The sequence below is a fragment of the Sus scrofa genome, chromosome 9 (assembly GCF_000003025.6).
Source record: "Sus scrofa isolate TJ Tabasco breed Duroc chromosome 9, Sscrofa11.1, whole genome shotgun sequence".
Lineage (NCBI taxonomy): Eukaryota > Metazoa > Chordata > Mammalia > Artiodactyla > Suidae > Sus > Sus scrofa.
In genome coordinates this window covers 121,136,009-121,155,053 of record NC_010451.4, presented here as the reverse complement: position 1 = coordinate 121,155,053, position 19,045 = coordinate 121,136,009, and the positions used below count along the sequence as shown (strand labels likewise).

General features: G+C 39.6%; 1 protein-coding gene across 3 annotated transcripts in view; it reads right to left on the bottom strand.

The window, feature by feature from the left end:
- Positions 1-19,045, bottom strand: part of AXDND1 (axonemal dynein light chain domain containing 1) — an 89,656-nt gene that overhangs the window by 54,633 nt on the left and 15,978 nt on the right. For all 3 annotated transcript variants that reach the window (XM_021063739.1, XM_021063737.1, XM_021063740.1), the window contains 5 exons: positions 16,689-16,745; positions 13,787-13,889; positions 11,902-12,023; positions 4,038-4,178; positions 2,688-2,792 (listed from right to left, as the gene is read on the bottom strand). In XM_021063739.1, the coding sequence (XP_020919398.1) occupies positions 2,688-2,792; positions 4,038-4,178; positions 11,902-12,023; positions 13,787-13,889; positions 16,689-16,745 (528 nt within the window). The remainder of the gene's footprint in view (positions 1-2,687; positions 2,793-4,037; positions 4,179-11,901; positions 12,024-13,786; positions 13,890-16,688; positions 16,746-19,045) is intronic.

Below are 19,045 nucleotides of genomic sequence, written 5' to 3'. Positions count from 1 at the left end.
AAGACCCAAAAAATCAATTCAATTCAATTCAATTCAATAAATAAATCAGGCCATAAAATAAGATGCAATTGTGTTGTTCTAGATTGGGTACTAGTTTGGACAACTCAATGTAAAATTCATTTTGGGAATAATTTTAAAAATTCAAATATAAACTGGGTAATTTATGAAGTAAAAATTTGCTGAAATAGGTACAGATTGTTGACCTAAGAAAACAGGAGTCTGATAGTATGTACAATACAATTTTGGTTAAAAAAATGCAGAGTTCCCGTCATGGCTCAGTGGTAACAAACCCAACTAGTATCCACAAGGACACAGGTGTGATCCCTGGCCTTGCTCAGTTGGTTAAGGATCCAGCATTGCCTTGAGCTGTGGTGTAGGTCACAGAAATGGCTGGGACCCCGTGTGGCTGAGGCTGTGGTGTAGGCCAGCAGATGTAGTTCTGATCAGACCCCTAGCCTGAGAACATCAGTATGCCATGGATGTGGCCCTAAAAAAAAAAAAAAAAAAAAAAAAAAAAAAAATTAAATTCAAATTAAAAAAAAAAATTTTTTAAAGCATGGGTGGAGTTCCCGCTGTGGCATAGTGGGTTAAGGATCTGGCCTCGTCTCTGAGGCAGCATGGGTTTGATCCCTGGCCTGGCACAGTGGGTTAAGGATCCAGCATGGCTGCAACTGTGGTGTAGGTTGCAGCCATGGCTTAGATTCAATCCCTGGCCCTGGAACTTCCATATACCAAAGGCATGGTCAAAAAAGAGAAAAAAAAATGCATGTGTGCACATGTACACAGAGAAAAGATCCACAAGAATATACACAAAGTTTAAGTACTGTGAAGTATTTAACTAGTAATCTATAGACGGTGAAATTGTGATTTTTAAATTATTTTTGCTTGTCTGTATTTTCTCTTTTTTTTTTCCTTTGCTTTTTAGGGCCACACCCGCAGCATATGGAGGTTCCCAGGCTAGAGGTCAAATTGGAGCTACAGCTGCCGGCCTACACCACAGCCACAGCAACTCGGGATCCAAGCCTCGTCTTCGACCTAAACCACAGCTCTTGGCAACACCAGATCCTTAAATCACTGAGTGAAGCCAAGGATCGACTACACAACCTTATGGTTCCTAGTTGGATTTGTTTCCGCTGCACTACGATGGTAACTCCCCTTGCATTTTCCAATTTTCTTATAAGGCACATGTGCTGCTTCTGTAATAATATTTTTAATCAACTAAGTAAGAAATTAAACTGGGGAGTTCCCGTCGTGGTGCAGTGGTTAACGAATCCGACTAGGAACCATAAGGTTGCGGGTTCGGTCCCTGCCTTTGCTCAGTGGGTTAACGATCCGGCGTTGCCGTGAGCTGTGGTATAGGTTGCAGACGCGGCTTGGATCCTGCATTGCTGTAGCTCTGGTGTAGGCCGGTGGCTACAGCTCCAATTAGACCCCTAGCCTGGGAACCTCCATATGCCACGGGAGCGGCCCAAGAAATAGCAAAAAAAAAAAAGAAAAAAGAAATTAAACTGCAATTAAACATATCTTTTGCTATACACTCAAGAGCTTCCTAGTAATCAGAACTCTAACAGAAAATGAAATAGATTATGAAAATGAAATAGAATAAAGGTCAGCAAACTACAGCCTACAGGTCAAACCTGGCCCACCACTTGTTTTTGTATAGCACATGAGCTAAGAATTTTAATTTTTAATTTTTTACATATTTACTTCTTATATTTGATAATGATTAAAAACAATAAGAGAATAATCTGTCACACATAGAAATGTTAAAAATCCAGGAAGTTCCTGTCATGACACAGCGGAAACGAATCTGACTAGGAACCGTGAGGTTGCTGGTTCGACCCTTGGCCTCACTCAGTGGGTTAAGGATCCAGTGTTGCCGTGAACTGTGATGTAAGTCGCAGATTCGGCTCGGATCATGCGTTGCTATGGCTCTGGCGTAGGCTGGCAGCCGTAGCGCCAATTCGACCCCTAGCCTGGGAACCTCCATATGGCCCTAAAAAGACAAAAAGGCCCCCCCCAAAAGTTATAAATTCAGATTTCAGTGTCAATAAATAAAGCTTTATTGGAGCACAGCCATGTTCTGGTATTGTCCCTGGCTGCTTTTGCACTATAATGGCACATATTACAAAGGCAGAGTTGATTGAGTAGTTTTTATTAGAAACCATATCTCACCTTTATAGAAAGTCTGCTAACCCCTAAAATAGCATAAAAACATTAGGACTACGGTAAATTCAAAAAAATGAATTAAAATCTAAAAAAGAACTAGACTCACACTACTAACTAGGAAAATGCAAATAAAAATCAGATACATTTTCATATCAAACACTGATATAATATATGGGCAAAAGAGAAACTTCATACTCAGATTAGAATATGTACTGATACCACTACACTGTGGGGGCTTTGGTAATATCCAGCCAGACAAGGCTATGCATATCCTATGACCCAGTAATTTCACTCCTAGGTATATCCCACTGGAAAATTCTCACACAAGGAGACACAAGATGCACTGTATTGCAACAGCACATGGAGGAGTTAATATATGCAATCAACTTTACATATATTAACTCCTTCAGGCACTGTTATAATTAAAGAAAAAAACTTTAAGTGTTCCCATAAAATTTTATGTCTTGAAATAAGGTATGAAGCAAATACGACATAATGGCTAACATTTGGTAACTCACTTGGCATTCTCTTCAGCATCTAAAAGAGCTTGTGCCAAATCCCTGTGGGCCTTCTCTGCTTCCTTTGTTAATTTCACATCATGTGCCCGAACCAGACACAGCTCCCTGAAATAAAGCAAACAAATTTTACATTCATAATCGAAGACTTTAAAAAAGTTTCTAAAAAATAAAAGGAGTTACCATCGTGGTGCAGTGGTTAACAAATCCGACTAGGAACCATGAGGTTGCAGGTTTGATCTATCCCTGGCCTTGCTCAGTGGATTAAGGATCCGGCGTTGCCGGGAGCTGTGGTGTAGGTCGCAGAAGAGGTTCGGATCCCACATTGCTGTGGCTCTGGTATAGACTGGCAGCTACAGCTCCGACTGGACCCCTAGCCTGGGAACCTCCATATGCCGCGAGAACGGCCCAAGAAATGGCAAAAAGACTAATAATAATAATAATAATAAATAAAAAAGTTTCTACCCAGGAAATCAGATTTATATACAGGAATCTTCTTAGTAATCACGTTTAGATCTCTTCCAAGTTTTTCAACCTTACAAAGCAAACTAAAATCTAGTGTTCATTCAGATGGACTCTTAACCAGGTTTGGCAATGGAATAAGACTGGCTAGGAACAGGCAGAAAGAGGATCTAGAGGATTCTCTAGAGTGGACTGAAGGCAGATGCTCGTAGGCAAAGCCTTAAGGCCCCTCTACCCTGCCCTCTGACACAGCCTGTCTTCTTCATTCTTGCCACTGTATCTTGCCACAAGGTTAGATGATCATTAAACGTGACTGCTATTTAGTGCTTATTCTCTTTGGGATTTGAACCTCAACAGCCATAATCACAGCACTGCTCTGTAAACCAGATTAAGATAAACTTCGCTATCCTGGCAGGAAGAACAAGAGTCTTTTCCCTTTCAAATACACACAGAACTCTAGTTTTGTGTGGACCTGCACAACCCATGTCTCTACATCTCTATTCAGGCCTTTCTGTTCTCTTGCTAAACATGAAAAGAGAATGAGAAAGTCCTGACATTTGACCATTCTACTTTCCCTGAATATTTTTTTAATCTCTTTAGAAGAGCTTTGATACAGAGTTCCCATTGTAGCTCAGAGGGTTACGAACCTGAACAATATCCAGGACAATAGGGTTCAATCCCTGACCTCACTCACTGGGTTAAGGATCAGGCACGGCTGTGAACTGCGGTGTAGGTCGCAGATGCAGCTCGGATCTTGCGTTGCTGTGGCTGTGGTTTAGGCTTGGAGCTCCATTTTGACCCCTGGCCTGGGAACTTCCTATGCAGCAGGTGCAGCCATAAAAAGCAAGAAAAAAAAAAAAAAAGAGAAGACCTTTGATAAGCAGTTTTTACCTGGTCAGTTCCTCAATAACATTCTTAAAATTGTACAATTCTTCTAAAATGCGCTGGTCCATCATTCGCTGAGTTACCATGTCTTTGTAGAAGTCAATCATCTGCCGGGCGATTTGGTCGAGCATTTGCACATACCGCTCTCTGCGTGAGAAAGAAGGAAAACAAGGTGTCATGCAGAAGAAAAGGAAAAGGGAGCCAGAAAATACATGAGAAAGTACTGTTAGGGAAAAAATGAATAGACACTCACAAAAGATATGTGGGAAAAAACAAGGCTGAAAAAGAAAAGGATCCAGGCTGTGAATTCCTGCCATGTTCATACAAGAGAATGAACTGTGGAGAACTTGAACTAGTCATGATTATTTGGAATATAATGTCTGAGGTGTAAAACAAAATAAGGACTTCTTTTATTTCTTCTTCTAAATTATAAACTCTAAGAGAATATAAACTATATCATATATTTATACATTTAAGACCATCTAACAGAGTGCCTTGAACATAGTGGAATTTTTATAAATGGTATTTTCGTTTTGTTTTGTTTTTTCTAGGGCCGCACCTGCAGCATATGGAGGTTCCCAGGCTATGGGTCCAATCGGAGCTGTAGCCGCCGGCCTACACCACAGCCATAGCAACACCAGATCCGAGCTGCATCTGCGACCTACACCACAGCTCACAGCAAGGCTGGATCCCTAATCCACTGCACAAGGCCAGGGATTGAACCCACAATCCCATGGTTCCAAGTCAGATTCGTTAACCACTGAGCCATGATGGGAATGCCTATAAATAGTATTTTTTATAAATAAATTCATGTATAAAATCATTTTTCTCAAATTGACCAAAATGTAAAAAGAGACCAACTATTTAAAAATAAACAATAAACAAAGCCTCGGAGTTCCTGTTATGGTGCAGCAGAAACAAATACAATTAGCATCCATGAGGACTTGGGTTCAATCCCTGGCCTCACTCAGCAGGTCAGCGGTCTGGCATGGCTGTGGCTGTGGTGTATGCCAGCAGCTGCAGCTACAATTCGAGCTGGGAACTTCCATATGCCACAGGTATGGCCATTAAAAAAAAAATAAATAAATAAATAAATAAATGAGAAGGAAAGAACGGACTTATTCTGAGGATTTTTAGAGTATAAAATTAAGATTAGCTAGTAAAAGTTATAGGAAAGTAGATATTATGCTTATATAAAAAATGGTGTTTAGGAGTTCTCCTGTGGAACAGCAAGTTAAGGATTTGGCATTGTCACTGCACATCTTGGGTCACTGATGTGGCGCAGGTTCGATCTATGGCCCAGGAACTTCCACATGCCATAGGCATGCCCCCCCCAAAAAAAACCAAGGTGCTTAAACTTTTTATTATGTGAAATTTGATACACAAAGTAACCGGGGCAACATAAGTGAGAAATCACTGATGGAATGACTATCAGGGAATACTGTAATTTTTATTGAGATTTATAATTTATATGCCATAAAATTTACCCTTTTAAAGTGTATAATGAAGTATTTAGTACATTTACAAAGTTGTGCAACATTCAGCATTATCTAATTCTGGAGTATTTTTATCATCGCAAAACACTTTTTTTTTTTTTTTGGCTGCACCTGCAGCATACAGCAATTCCTGGGCCAGGGATCAAACTGTGCTACAGCTATAACCAAAGCCACTGCAGCTGTAACGTCAGATCCTTAACTCTCTGAGCAGGAAGGAACTCCCTCAAAACACCTCTCCAGTCTTTCTCTCAGTTCCTATAACTGCTCATCTACTTTCTGTCTAGATTTGCCTCTTTGGACATTTCATATACATGGAATCATATAAGAAGTGATCTTTTGTGAGTAGCGTCTTTCACTTAGCATAATGTTTTCAAGGTTCTCCCATGAAACATCACATATCACAGTACTTCACTCCTTTTCATGGTCGAAATAAGCATTTGTCAAAACCCAGAGAACTGTATAACACAAGAATAAATCTTAATGTAAACTATGAACTTCAATAATCATATTGATATATTGGTTCATTAATTATAACAAAGGTACCACATTAACACAGGTGTTAATAATAAGGGAAACTATACATGGAGAGAGGGGTGTATACGGAAACTCTGTATCATCTGTTCAATTCTTCTGTAGATCTAAAACTATTCTTAAAATGAAACTTTCATTTTTCAAAAGAAAGTCATGTGAGCACATTTTTTAAAAAATGAATAGGGAGTTCCCATCATGGAACAGGGGAAACAAATCCGACTAGGAACCATGAGGTTGCGGGTTCGATCCCTGGCCTCGCTCAGTGGGTTAAGGATCCGGCATTGCCATGAGCTGTGGTGTAGGTCGCAGATGCGGCTCGCATCCCGCGTTGCTGTGGCTCTGGTGTAGGCCGGTGGCTACAGCTGCGATTAGACCCCTAGCTTGGGAACCTCCATATGCCTTGGGAGCGGCCCTAGAAAAGACAAAAAATTAAATACAATTTAAAAAAATTTAAAAAATGAATAGGCCAGTAACAAACTGGGAGAAAATACTAAATGCAGTTGACCCTTGAACACCTTAGGGGTTGGGGTGCCCACCCTTGCACAGTCAAAAATTCGTGAACTGTCATCCCTTGGTATCTGTTGGATATTGGTTCTAGGACCCACTATGACGCCAAAATCCAAGGATGCTCGAATGCCCTCTGTATCCAAGGTTCCAAATCCATGGATTCAATAAACCGTGGAACATGTAGTACTGTATTTACTGGAGAAAAAAAAATCCATGTGTAAGTGGGCCCATACAGTTCAAACGTGTGTTATTCAAGGGTCAACTGTATATGTATTTTTAAATACATTAATATTTACACTAAATGTAAACATAAAATTATATATATAAAGAACTCCTGAACTCAATAATAAAAAGACAACCCAGAATAAATAAGCAATGAGGTCCTACTGTAGAGCACAGGGAACTATATCCAATCTCTTAGGAGAGAATACGATGGAAGATAGTATGAGAATAAGAATGTGCATATATGTATGACGGGGTCACTCTGCTGTACAGCAGAAACTGGCATAAACACTGAAAATCAACTCTACTTTAATAAAAAAAATTCAAAAAAGCACCTCAATTTAAAATTAGGCAAAAATTTGAACAGATATTTCAGAAAAATAACAAATGGTCAATAAGCTCACAAAAGAGTGCTCAACATCAAGAGGTGATAGGGAAATGTAAGTTAAAACCATAACAACACTCTTACACACCCACCAGAATGGCCCAAATTAAAAAGAATTAAATAATCAAATGCTGGCAGAAACTTAGAGCAATCAGAACTCTCATACACTGCAAGTAGGAGTAAATAATGATACGAACACTTTGGGGAAAAGTATGACAATTTCTTCTAACAATAAACTTAAACCTACTTTATGACATACTGTATAATATGGGAAATATAGCCAATATTTTATAATAACTACAAATGGAAAATAACCTTGTAAAGTTTTATAAAAATAAGTTTTTTTTTTCATTTTAAAAAAACCCTTACTTTACAAACTAGCAATCCCATTCCTAGGTATTTACCCAAGAAATGAAAACACATTTACATAAAAAGATTCCTAAAAGAATGTTCACAGTAGCTTTATTTATTTATTTATTAGGCTGCGCTTACAGCATGTGGAAGTTCCTGGGCCAGGGAGCAAACCATGCCACAGCAGCAACCTGGGCCTCTGCAGGGACAACGCTGGATCCTTAACCCACTGAGCCACAAGAGAACTCCTCACAGTAGCTTTATTGACAACAGCCCCAAACTGGAAACAATCGAGTATCCACCATAGGAAAACAGATAAGCTGTTTTTTTGTTCCATTCACACCATGGAATAATATTCAGCAACAAAAGGGAACAAACCACCTATATATGCAACAATGTGGATGAATCTCAAAAACATGCTACATGAAAGAAGCCTTACATAAAATAGTACATGTGATTTCTCATACTACTCATCAAAAAGTAGTACGATCCCATGTGTATGAAGTTCCTAAGTGGGTGAAACTGGTCTAAGACGCAAAGACGTCAGAAATTCTGGAGAAGCACGGATGGGAATTTACAGGGAAAGAACATTAGTGAATTTTGTGGGGTGATGGTCAATACCCTATATCTTGATATGGTTTGGGGTTATTTAAGTGTATGGATCTGTCAAAAGTCAACAAACACAGACAAGATTTGTTCATTTTATTACATGTTAAATTTACACTAAAAAGGAAAAAAGGAGTTCCTGTCGTGGCACAGCGGAAACAAATCTGACTAGGAACCATGAGGTTGAGGGTTCAATCCCTGGCCTTGCTTGGTGGGTTAAGGATCTGGCGTTGCCGTGAGCTGTGGTGTAGGTCAGCAGCTGTAGCTCCGATTCAGCCCCTACCCTGGGAACCTCCATATGCCATGGGTGTGGCCCTAAAAAGCAAAAAAAAAAAAAAAAGGAACTCTGGTTAATATATACATGCTGAGGTATTTGAGGGAAATACACTGATGTCTGCATTTTACTTTGAAGTTCGTGACATTGGTGGATGAACAGAAGATGGCTACATGGACAGACAAGCAATAAAGCAAGTAGAGTATAAAGTTAATGGCAGAATCTAGGAGTTCCCATCGTGGCGCAGTGGTTAACGAATCCAACTAGGAACCATGAGGTTGCGGGTTCTATCCCTGGCCTTGCTCAGTGGGTTAAGGATCTGGCAATGCCATGAGCTGTGGTGTAGTCACAGATGTGGCTCGGATCCTGCGTTGCTGTGGCTCTGGCATAGGCCGGCGGCTACAGCTCTGATTCGACCCCTAGCCTGGGAACCTCCATATGCCGCAGGAGCGGCCCTAGCAAAGGCAAAAAGACAAAAAATAAATAAATAAAATAAAATAAAAATAAAGTAAATGGCAGAATCTAGATATAGGTGTGCTCACAGTAAAATTCTTTCAATGTTTATGTAGGTATTTGGAAATTCTCATAATAAAATATTGGGAAAAATTAAAATAACAACTGAAAGAAAGTTAGCTGCCTGCACCCAAAGATATTTATAGCGTCAACCAAAAAGAATTACTGCAATAGCCCTATTTCTGTGCAATGTGAAAGTCTTATTCAGCTCATACTCAATCTGGCAGTTATTCGCCTCCTTATAAAAAAATGGTTATTATGAACCTCTGTTTCATTTGAAATCCTCCTTCTAGAGCAACAGGCCTCAGAGACAGTTGCTTGAAAAGCAGAGACACGCTAAGCTGATCCAAAAGCACTCAATGAGACAGCGCAGAAAACTAGTGTGACAAGCAAACACAGGGGAGACTAGGAGCTGATAGTTATTTCCAGGACATGCACAGTGTTACCGTTTTACTGGGGAGGTCTGTTAGATCCTCTCAACAATCTTGTGAAGCAGGGAGGACTCTGTAAGAAGGCTCAGGTCTCCTTCTTCTTCATTGAAGGCAGACCCTGGGCCTTCAAAAGAGCTGCTCCCAGGAGTTCTCGTCATGGCTCAGTGGTTAACGAATTTGACTAGGAACCATGGGGTTGCGGGTTCGATCCCTGGCCTTGCTCAGTGGGTTAAGGATCCAGCATTGCCGTGAGCTGTGGTGTAGGTTGCAAATGTATCTCGGATCCCGTGTTGCTGTGCCTCTGCAATAGGCTGGCAGCTACAGCTCCGATTCGATCCCTAGCCTGGGAACCTCCATATGATGCAAGAAATGGCAAAAAGACAAAAAAATAAAAAAATAAAAAGCTCCTCCCACAATGAAATGCTGGACACTAGATTATTCTCAACCTACTGAGTATTTCACCATTTTATAAGCACATCATGAATGTTTGCAGAAACCACCATGAAACCTCATTGCTGCCCCCCCCCACCCCCTACTTTGTATTCTTTTTTTTTTTTTTTTTTTTTTTTGTCTTTTTGCTATTTCTTGGGCCGCTCCCTCGGCATATGGAGGTTCCCAGGCTAGGGGTCCAATCGGAGCTATAACCACCGGCCTATGCCAGAGCCACAGCAACTCGGGATCTGAGCCGCGTCTGCAACCTACACCACAGCTCACGGCAACACCGGATCCTTAACCCACTGAGCAAGGTGTATTCTTAACTCCAACTTTTTCTCATCCTAAATCCTTTGCTTTGAAGCCCTGTTTTGATCCTACCTCTAACACTTGGAAGTTAGTGTTTTTGTCTGCCTGGGGTCTGGCTCAATTTTTCTTAAAGGATTTTGGCTTTTATTTTCCTGCCTATCTCTTTCTGCCTAGACTTCTTGGAATAGGGCTTCACCTTATTTTGGCCCCTGGAAACCAAAGGCTGAAAGCAACTGGAAGAGTCCCATTCACACCTACTCCTCATAAAAGGCAGGTCTGGATACACAGTTAGTCATTTCATTCCTTCGCAATGATTCCTCATCTGTCCCTCCTGGCTTTGTTCTCAGATTGACAACTCAGTGTTCAATTGTCTCTGTCTTCATCCTACTTTGGTATTCTGTAGCTCTGGATGCTGTTCCAACAACTCACTCCTTCGTATCTAATCATGACCAGTCTCTTGGTTTGCTTTGCTCCTGGTTTCTCAGCACTGTCAGATAGCAGAACTCTGTTTCCATAAATCAGACAGTGAGAAAATAGAGCAAATTTACACTATTAATTTCCATTCAGGACAAAAGACATTCAGAGAGATCTAATGATTTGCTTATGGTTCCATAGCAAATAAGCTGCAGATGTATAATTTGAACTCCGTATTTTAATTCCACCATTCCTTTCAGCTTTTTGGAAAGTACCGTAGTCATAAGAAGAAGAATTATAGTAATTAATAATAGAATTTACATCATCATCTAAAATCATCATATGCCTTGAGCACCTACTTCTGTGCTCTCATTTAAACCTCAGCACAATTCTATGAAGTATCTTAACGCCTGACACAGAGTACACACTCAATATCATTGACTGACAAATGGACAAATAAATGAAAATTTTCACAGTCGCTATTATCTTCATTTACAGATAAGAAAACCAAGGTATAGATTTTTTTCCAAGGTCACACACCTAGATAATGATTTAAAACCACACTGGTGTGTCTCCAGAATCTACACTTATTCCATTTTTTCACACAGCACTTGCCTCCCAATCGTAAAAGAATATGGTGTCAAACATCTGACTGGAAATCACCTTAAGGAAGTTTTCAACAAATATATTTTTATTATAGAATATATAATAGAAATGCACTTAGGGCCCTTATTAACAACAGAATAGAGAAGCGTACTTTTGTGATTTTCTTAACAGCAGATATAAAAAAAATTCTAATATAAAATTCTTAAGGATTTTCAATAGGAAAAGTGATTCACCGGTTTAAGTAAAACCTTGGCATGTGATTTCAGAATTGGTTGGTTACAGTGGACCCTAAGGTAGGCCAACTGTTGAACCTATTTAAGAATAATGCTACATGGAGCTCCCATCGTGCCACAGTGGAAACGAATTCCACTAGGTACCATGAGATTGTGGGTTCGATCACTGGCCTCGCTCAGTGGGTTAAGGATCCGGTGTTGTCGTGAGCTGTGGTGTCACAGACATGGCTCAGATCCCGTGTTGCTGTGCTGTGGCAACAGCTCCAATTAGACCCCTAGCCTGGGAACCTCCATATGCCATGAGCACGGCCCTAAAAAAAGCAAAAAAATAAAAAATCAAATAAATTTTAAAAACTTAAGAAAAAAGAATTATGCTACAAAACAGGCTGATAAATCTAATAGCCATTTATGTACAGAAATAGCATAAGTGAGTATTAAAGCAGTCATAAAAGGTTTTGTTTCCTATGAAAGTAAGATGTATCACTATTTTGCAATAAATTATATTCTGTTGTAAAAAAAAATTCATTAGGAAACTAGGATACTCCAAAAACAGCTCTCACCTGATTTTGGACAGTAGTTCTCCTCTATCTGCACAGTCCACACTGACTTGTCGAATAAGTTCATGAAATACTGTATTGTAAATGGTCTGCTCCTTTTTCAATATGTGAAGAAGCTTGTGCATCTGGTAAAAGATGAGTAAGATAACTAGTATTTATTATAGTCTTGTCAGTAGAAAAAAATCTTAGGAGGTAAGCACTCTGAATGTGAATAAGGTTTAGATACCACTTTGTTCACTTACATTTTCCTTTGTAAATATATATAAAAATGAAACTTTTTTAAAAAAAAATCTATGTCTAAGAGTTCCTGCTGTGGTGCAGTGAGTTAAGAATCTGACTGCTGCAACTCAGGTCATTGCAGAGTCGTGGGTTCAAACCCCAGCCCAGCATAATGTGTTAAAGGATCTGGCATTGCCCCAGCTGTGACACAGTTCGCAAATGCAGCTCAGATTCAATCACTGGCCTGGGAACTTCCATACGCTGCTCCTGCTGCCATAAAAATTATTTTACATTTGAAAAAAAAGGAGTTCCCGTCATGGCTCAGTGGTTAATGAATCCGACTAGGAACCATGAGGTTGTGGGTTCGATCCCTGGCCTTGCTCAGTGGGTTAAGGATCCGGCAATGCCATGAGCTGTGGTGTAGTCACAGATGTGGCTCGGATCCTGCGTTGCTGTGGCTCTGGCATAGGCTGGTGCCTACGGCTCCAATTAGACCCCTAGCCTGGGAACCTCCATATGCCAAGAGAGTGGCCCTAGCAAATGCAAAAAGACAAAAAAAAAAAAAAATGGGGAAAAAGAAAAGCTATGTTAAAGCATGCCCCTCTTTATATGAAGCACTGAGAAAGTCACAATATCACTGCTATGTTATACTTGTCAAAAGTACAAAACCTGAATTGAATCATAAGACAAACCAAGGTTGAGGAACTTTCTACAGATGTCGAGGTCAAGAAAAACAAAGAACCGTTTCAGATTACAGTTGTCTAAAGGAACATGACAACTAAAAGTACTGTGTGACCCTAGGATCCCCAAATAGAGGGAAACATGGCCATAAAGCCACTAGAAGGACAAATGACAAAATTTGGAATTTGAATATGAATTGTATTGGATAATAGTATCATAGCAATGTTAAATTTCCTGATTTGGATAACTGCATTATGGATAACTGTATTATATAAGAGAATGTCCTTATTCATAGGAAATACACCCTGAAATATTTGGTGGTAAAGAGGCATGAGGTTACCAGTTTACTATAAAATATGGTTCAGAAAAAAACCATATACGTAGAGATGCACAGAGAAGGAGAGAGAATGATAAAGTGAACAGGGCATAATGTAAACAATTAGTGAATTTATGTAAAGGTTACATAGGAGCACCTTATATTGAACTTGCCTATAAGTTCCAAATTCTATAAAAATAAGAATTTACAAAACAAAAGAGAAACAGCCCCATGAAGAAAAAATCTATATCTATGTAAGACTAAAAGAGCTCTTTCATTAGTTGCAAAATAAAAATTTTAAGTAGTAAGAAGATTTAATTGGCAGTGTTTTTCAGTGGGATATTAAATAAGAATCTTAGAATCAATGGTGCCTTCTATTTAATTAAATACAGTAATAATACTACTAACAATTAATTATACAGTGTTTACCATATGCCAAGCACTGTTACAAGCATTTTAAATTCATTATGTCATTTAATCTCCACAGCAACCCTATGAGGTAATTAATATTATCTGTAATTCACAGATGAGGAAAACAAGCGCAAATACATTTAATGAACAGCCCAAAGTCACCAGCTGATAAATGACAGCAGGGCCAGGATTCCAATCCAGACACTCCACCTCCAAAACACATACTCTTAACCACTAGTTTACACTGATCTTTGCAATTACCTTGGTTGGGCCTATATAGTCCTGATTGTCTACACCAGCCCTCTCCAGCATAGTATCCATCACATCATTCAGCTGGACCACTTCTATTCTTTTATTAGGTTTCCTAAAAGATTGAGATGGAAGACATGTAATTAGTGTTACAATAGGTCATGTTCAAATGGCAAAATGAATATAATATGTATAAAAGAAAGTGCACATACTATGGACAATTAATGAAATGTTAAGGCATTAGACCCGCCTATACTAATCTAGCGAGATATCAATAACACAGTAAAACAAAACTCAAAGCAAAACAAAACAAGAAAAATGCAAACAGTATGATCCTTTTTTTCATGAAAAAATTAGTTTCCCCCATTAAAAAAAATTCTATACACCTACTGTGTAGGATTATAAGAACATAGAAAAATATGAAGCAATAAACACTAAACTGTTCATACTGCCTACTTCACAATAAAAAAGAAAAGGGGAGTTCCCGTCGTGGCGCAGTGGTTAACGAATCCACTAGGAACCATGAGGTTGCGGGTTCGGTCCCTGCCCTTGCTCAGTAGGTTAACAATCCGGCGTTGCCGTGAGCTGTGGTGTAGGTTGCAGATGCGGCTTGGATCCCGCGTTGCTGTGGCTCTGGCGTAGGCCGGTGGCTACAGCTCTGATTCAACCCCTAGCCTGGGAACCTCCATATGCCGCGGGAGCGGCCCAAGAAATAGCAACAACAACAACAACAACAAAAAGACAAAAGACAAAAAAAAAAAAAAAAAAAAAAAAAGAAAAGGGACAAAGTAGCAATAAGAAGAAAAAAAGCCTATAGCAGGAATTGCCATTGTGGCACAGTGGAAACGAATTCAACTAGTATCCATGAGAATGTGGGTTTGATCCCTGGCCTAGCTCAGTGGGTTAAAGGTCTGGTGCTGCTGTGAGCTGTGGTGTAGGTCACAGATGCAGCTTACATCCCATGTTGCTGTGGCTATGGTGTAGGCCTGAAGCTTATAGCTCTGATTTGACCCCTAGCCTGGGAACTTTCATATGCTGCTAGTGCAGCCCTAAAAAGCAAAAAAAAAAAAAAAGAAAAGCCTATAGCAAAATGGAGAAATACTAACAGTGGTTAAATGTAGAATGCAAGAGTATTCTATATATGATCCAACAATCTCACTTCTGAATATTTATCCAAAAGACCTAAAATCAGGAATGTTGAAGAGATATTAGTACTCCCATGTTCACTGAAGCACTATTCACAAGAGCCAGGATGTAGAAATAACCTAAATATCCACCGATGAATGAATGGATAAAGAGAATGTGGTATACACATACAAAGGCACATTATTCAGCCATTAAAAAATGGAGGAAATTCTGCAATATGCAACAACATGGATACACCTGGAGGACATTATGCTAAGTGAAATAAGCCAGTGACAGAAGAACAAATACTGCTTGATTCCACTTATATGAGGAATCTAAAATAGTCAAACTCAGAGGTCCCTTCATGGCTCAGCAGTTAACGAACCCGACTAGTATCCATGAGGATGCGGGTTCCTTCTCTGGCTTCCCTCAATGGGTTAAGAAGCTGGCGTTGCCATGAGCTGCAGTGTACGTTGCAGATGCAGCTCAGATTCCTTGTTGCTGCGGCTGTGGTATAGGCTGACAGCTGCAGCTCCGACTGGACCCCTAATCTGGGAACCCCCATATGCTGTGGGTGCAGCCCTAAAAAGAAAAAAAGAAAAAAGAAAAAGAAATACGGAGTTCCTGTCGTGCGCAGTAGAAACGAATCTGACTAGGAACCATGAGGTTGCGGGTTCGATCCCTGGCCTTGCTCAGTGGGTTAAGGATCTGGTGTTGCTATGAGCTGTGGTGTAGGTCGCAGACAAGGCTCGGATCCCGCATTGCTGTGGCTCTAGCGTAGGCCGGCAGCTATAGCTCTGATTCAACCCCTGGCCTGGGAACCTCCATATGCCGTGGGTGAGGCCCTAGAATAACAAAGAGACAAAAAAATAATAAAATTAAATTTAAAAATAAAAACAAATAAAATAAAATATTCAAACTCATAGAATCAGAAAGTAGAATGGTGGTTTCAAGGAACTGGGGAGAAAAAGGAAATGGGAAATTCCTAGTCAATGGGCATAACATTTCAGTTAAGCAAAAGGGTCTACAGATCTTCTATACAACAGTGTGCCTATAATTAACAACATTGTATTACACACTTAAAAATTTGCTAAGGGAGTTCCCATCGTGGCACAGTGGTTAATGAATCCGACTAGGAACCATGAGGTTGCGGGTTCGATTCCTGACCTCGCTCAGTGGGTTAAGGATCCAGCGTTGCCGTGAGCTGTGGTGTAGGTTGCAGACGCAACCTGGATCCTCCATTGCTGTGGCTCTAGCGTAGGCCGGCAGCAACAGCTCCAATTAGACCCCAAGCCTGGGAACCTCCATATGCTGCGGGTGCAGCCCTAGAAAAGACAAAAAAAAAAAAAATTTGCTAAGAGGGCAGATCTCGTGTTAAGTATTCTTACCACAATGAAATAAAATTTAAAAACAAAAAAACCATTTAAGACCGTTTAAGAAAGCATTTTACAGTACTTCAATATTACTACAAATTTTAAATATGTAGAAAATCAATACACAATTGGACAAATGAAAACAATGATTAGATGGTAGAATTGTGGGCATTTATTATCTTGGGTATCTGCTGTAATTTTTAATATTTTTGTGTCATAAACTACCAATAAGAAAGAAGACAGGAGTTCCCTGATGGCTCAGGAGGTTAAAGATCCGGCAATGTCACTGCTGTGGCATGGGTTCAATCCCTGGTCCAGGAACTTCCATGTGCCATAGCAGCCAAAAAGAAAAAAAGGAATATATATTTATATGTTATTCTTTCTAAGAAACACTTTCAAAAACAAACTGTACTTACATGGACGGGAAGAGCAATAGTCTATTTTCACTGTCTGTGAGGAGAGTAGTATATTTGCTGCAATGAGCAAGACAGGTAAATGTTATTGTAAGAAAATTATCTGGCCTGTTTATCACATAACACAACATGAAAAACTTAAGACCTCATAGAACTGAGAACCTTGAAGGCCATCAGAAAGGCCCATCGTTTTACCCATAAGATTATAACTAAAGAGTCTTAGATATCTCCAGATACAGCTATGATACTTATCATAGTAAACATTTTTTAAAGAGCTTTGATCATACTCCTCAATATTTCACAATACAAAAGTTTCTCCGATTCATTAAAAAAAGAAAAATCAAAGGTGGAAGAGTATTGTACGAACACTGAAGCCAACAAAGTTAGGTGACTAAACAGCTTATAAAATTAATACGCAGAGATAGAAGGAGAACCCAGTTTTCTTGGCGTGCAGCATATGCATCTGTCCTCTGGAAGTATTTGTTTGTACCTAAATGGGTATCACATTGAGAACCTCATAATAATCCTTCAAATTCACTATTATTTATATACCTTTTTCTCTCCCTAGTTAAAAATAGTTCCTTTGATTCTGCCCCCTAATGGAACACATTTGGGTAATAAGGTGAATTTTCAGAATTTGTATTAGTGAAAAATCTCCAGGGAATATAAAGACTCAAAATAAAGTTTCAAAAAGGAGTGTGCGTGAGCGCCTAGAAACAATAAAACCCTAGGAGCAAAGAGCACACCCAACACCCAGATCTTGGTTTCTAAGTGTCCTTGTCCACTAAGAGGAAATGGTACTCCCTTGGAGAAAGGACTCACAGCTCATTCTAGAGCGGGAGTTGGGAAATATAACATGAACCTGAAAAATCATACTGAGCCAGAAAACAAGAAAACATTCAAAGAATGATGGGGACATGCCTAAGGAAAAGAAGAGCCAGCTCAAAGGGGCTCACATTGGCAAAACCAGGAAAAACTTGAACGTCAATGATATCAAGGAATTATAACCCACAGAAAATAATAGAAATCTGTGAGTCTGTATTATAAAATGGCAACTGATAAACATTTAAGAAATGACGGAGCTAAAAAGTCATTAAAAACATCTAAAACTTGGAGTTCCTGTCATGGTTCAGTAGAAAGGAATCTGATTAGCATCCATGAGGACGCAGGTTTGATCCCTGGCCTGGCTCAGTGGGTTAAGGATCCAACATTGCTGTGAGCTGTGGTGTAGGTCACAGATGCAGCTCAATCTGGCGTTGCTCTGTCTGTGGTGTAGGCCGGAGGCTACAGCTCTAATTGGACCCCTAGGCTGGGAACCTCCAAATGCTGCAGGTGTGGCCCTAAAAGGACAAAAAAAAAAAAGATCTAAAACTAGTGGGTTGCTAGGAAATATATACTAAAGTATTTGGTGGCAAAGGGTCATGATGTCTCCAACTTACTTTTGAATAGTTTAAGCGTGTGTGTGTTTGAGCAAATGAGGCAAAATGAAAACAGTGAGTCAGGATAGAGGGTATATGAGAGGCCCTTGTACTATTTATGTAACATTTTTTAGAATTTTTAAATTATATAAAAATTAAAAGCTGCCCAAAAAATGAGTTCCATTTAGTCCCTCTGGCAAAACATTGTTCTGAAATTCATGTTCAGAAAGAAATGCCATGTAACATACATGTCAGATAAAGTAAAAGCAGTGACAGTTTCTAGATATTTTACTATAATATCTAGTCCAAAGTTCTAGTTTTGTTTTCTGGGTTTTTTGTTTTTTGTTTTTTGTTTTTTTGGCTTTTTAGGGCCACGCCCTGGGCATATGGAAGTTCTCAGGATAGGAGTCAAACTGGAGCTGTAGCTGTTGACCTACGCCATAGCCACAGCAACACCAGATCTAAGCCGCATCTGCAACCTACACCACAGCTCAGAGCAACGCCGGATCCTTAACCCACTGAGTGAGGCCAAGGATCGAATCTTCATAGATGCTAGTCAGATTCATTTTCGCTGAGCTGCGACAGGAACTCCTAGTTTTTTAAACTAGGACACATTTAAGTGCTGTTTCAGAAAAGAAAAGCAAGGTCTCATTCTTAGTCCCATAAGTAGAAACCAAAGAAAACTGGAAATACCTAGTCTGAAGTCTAGAGCTAAGCCTTAGGGTATGCATTCTAACATTCCAGCTTAGAGGAATACTTTCCTTTATCACGGCTCAAAACCATTCCTAAAAAGGCATGGCAAGCATTCAAAACAAAGGTCTATTTTTTTTTTAATTCAAAAGTAAACAACAGGAAAAGACAGAGAACCATTTAATCGCGGAAATCCCAAACTCTTTTTTTTTCAACTGAAATATAGTTGATTGCCAATATGGTGTTAGCTTC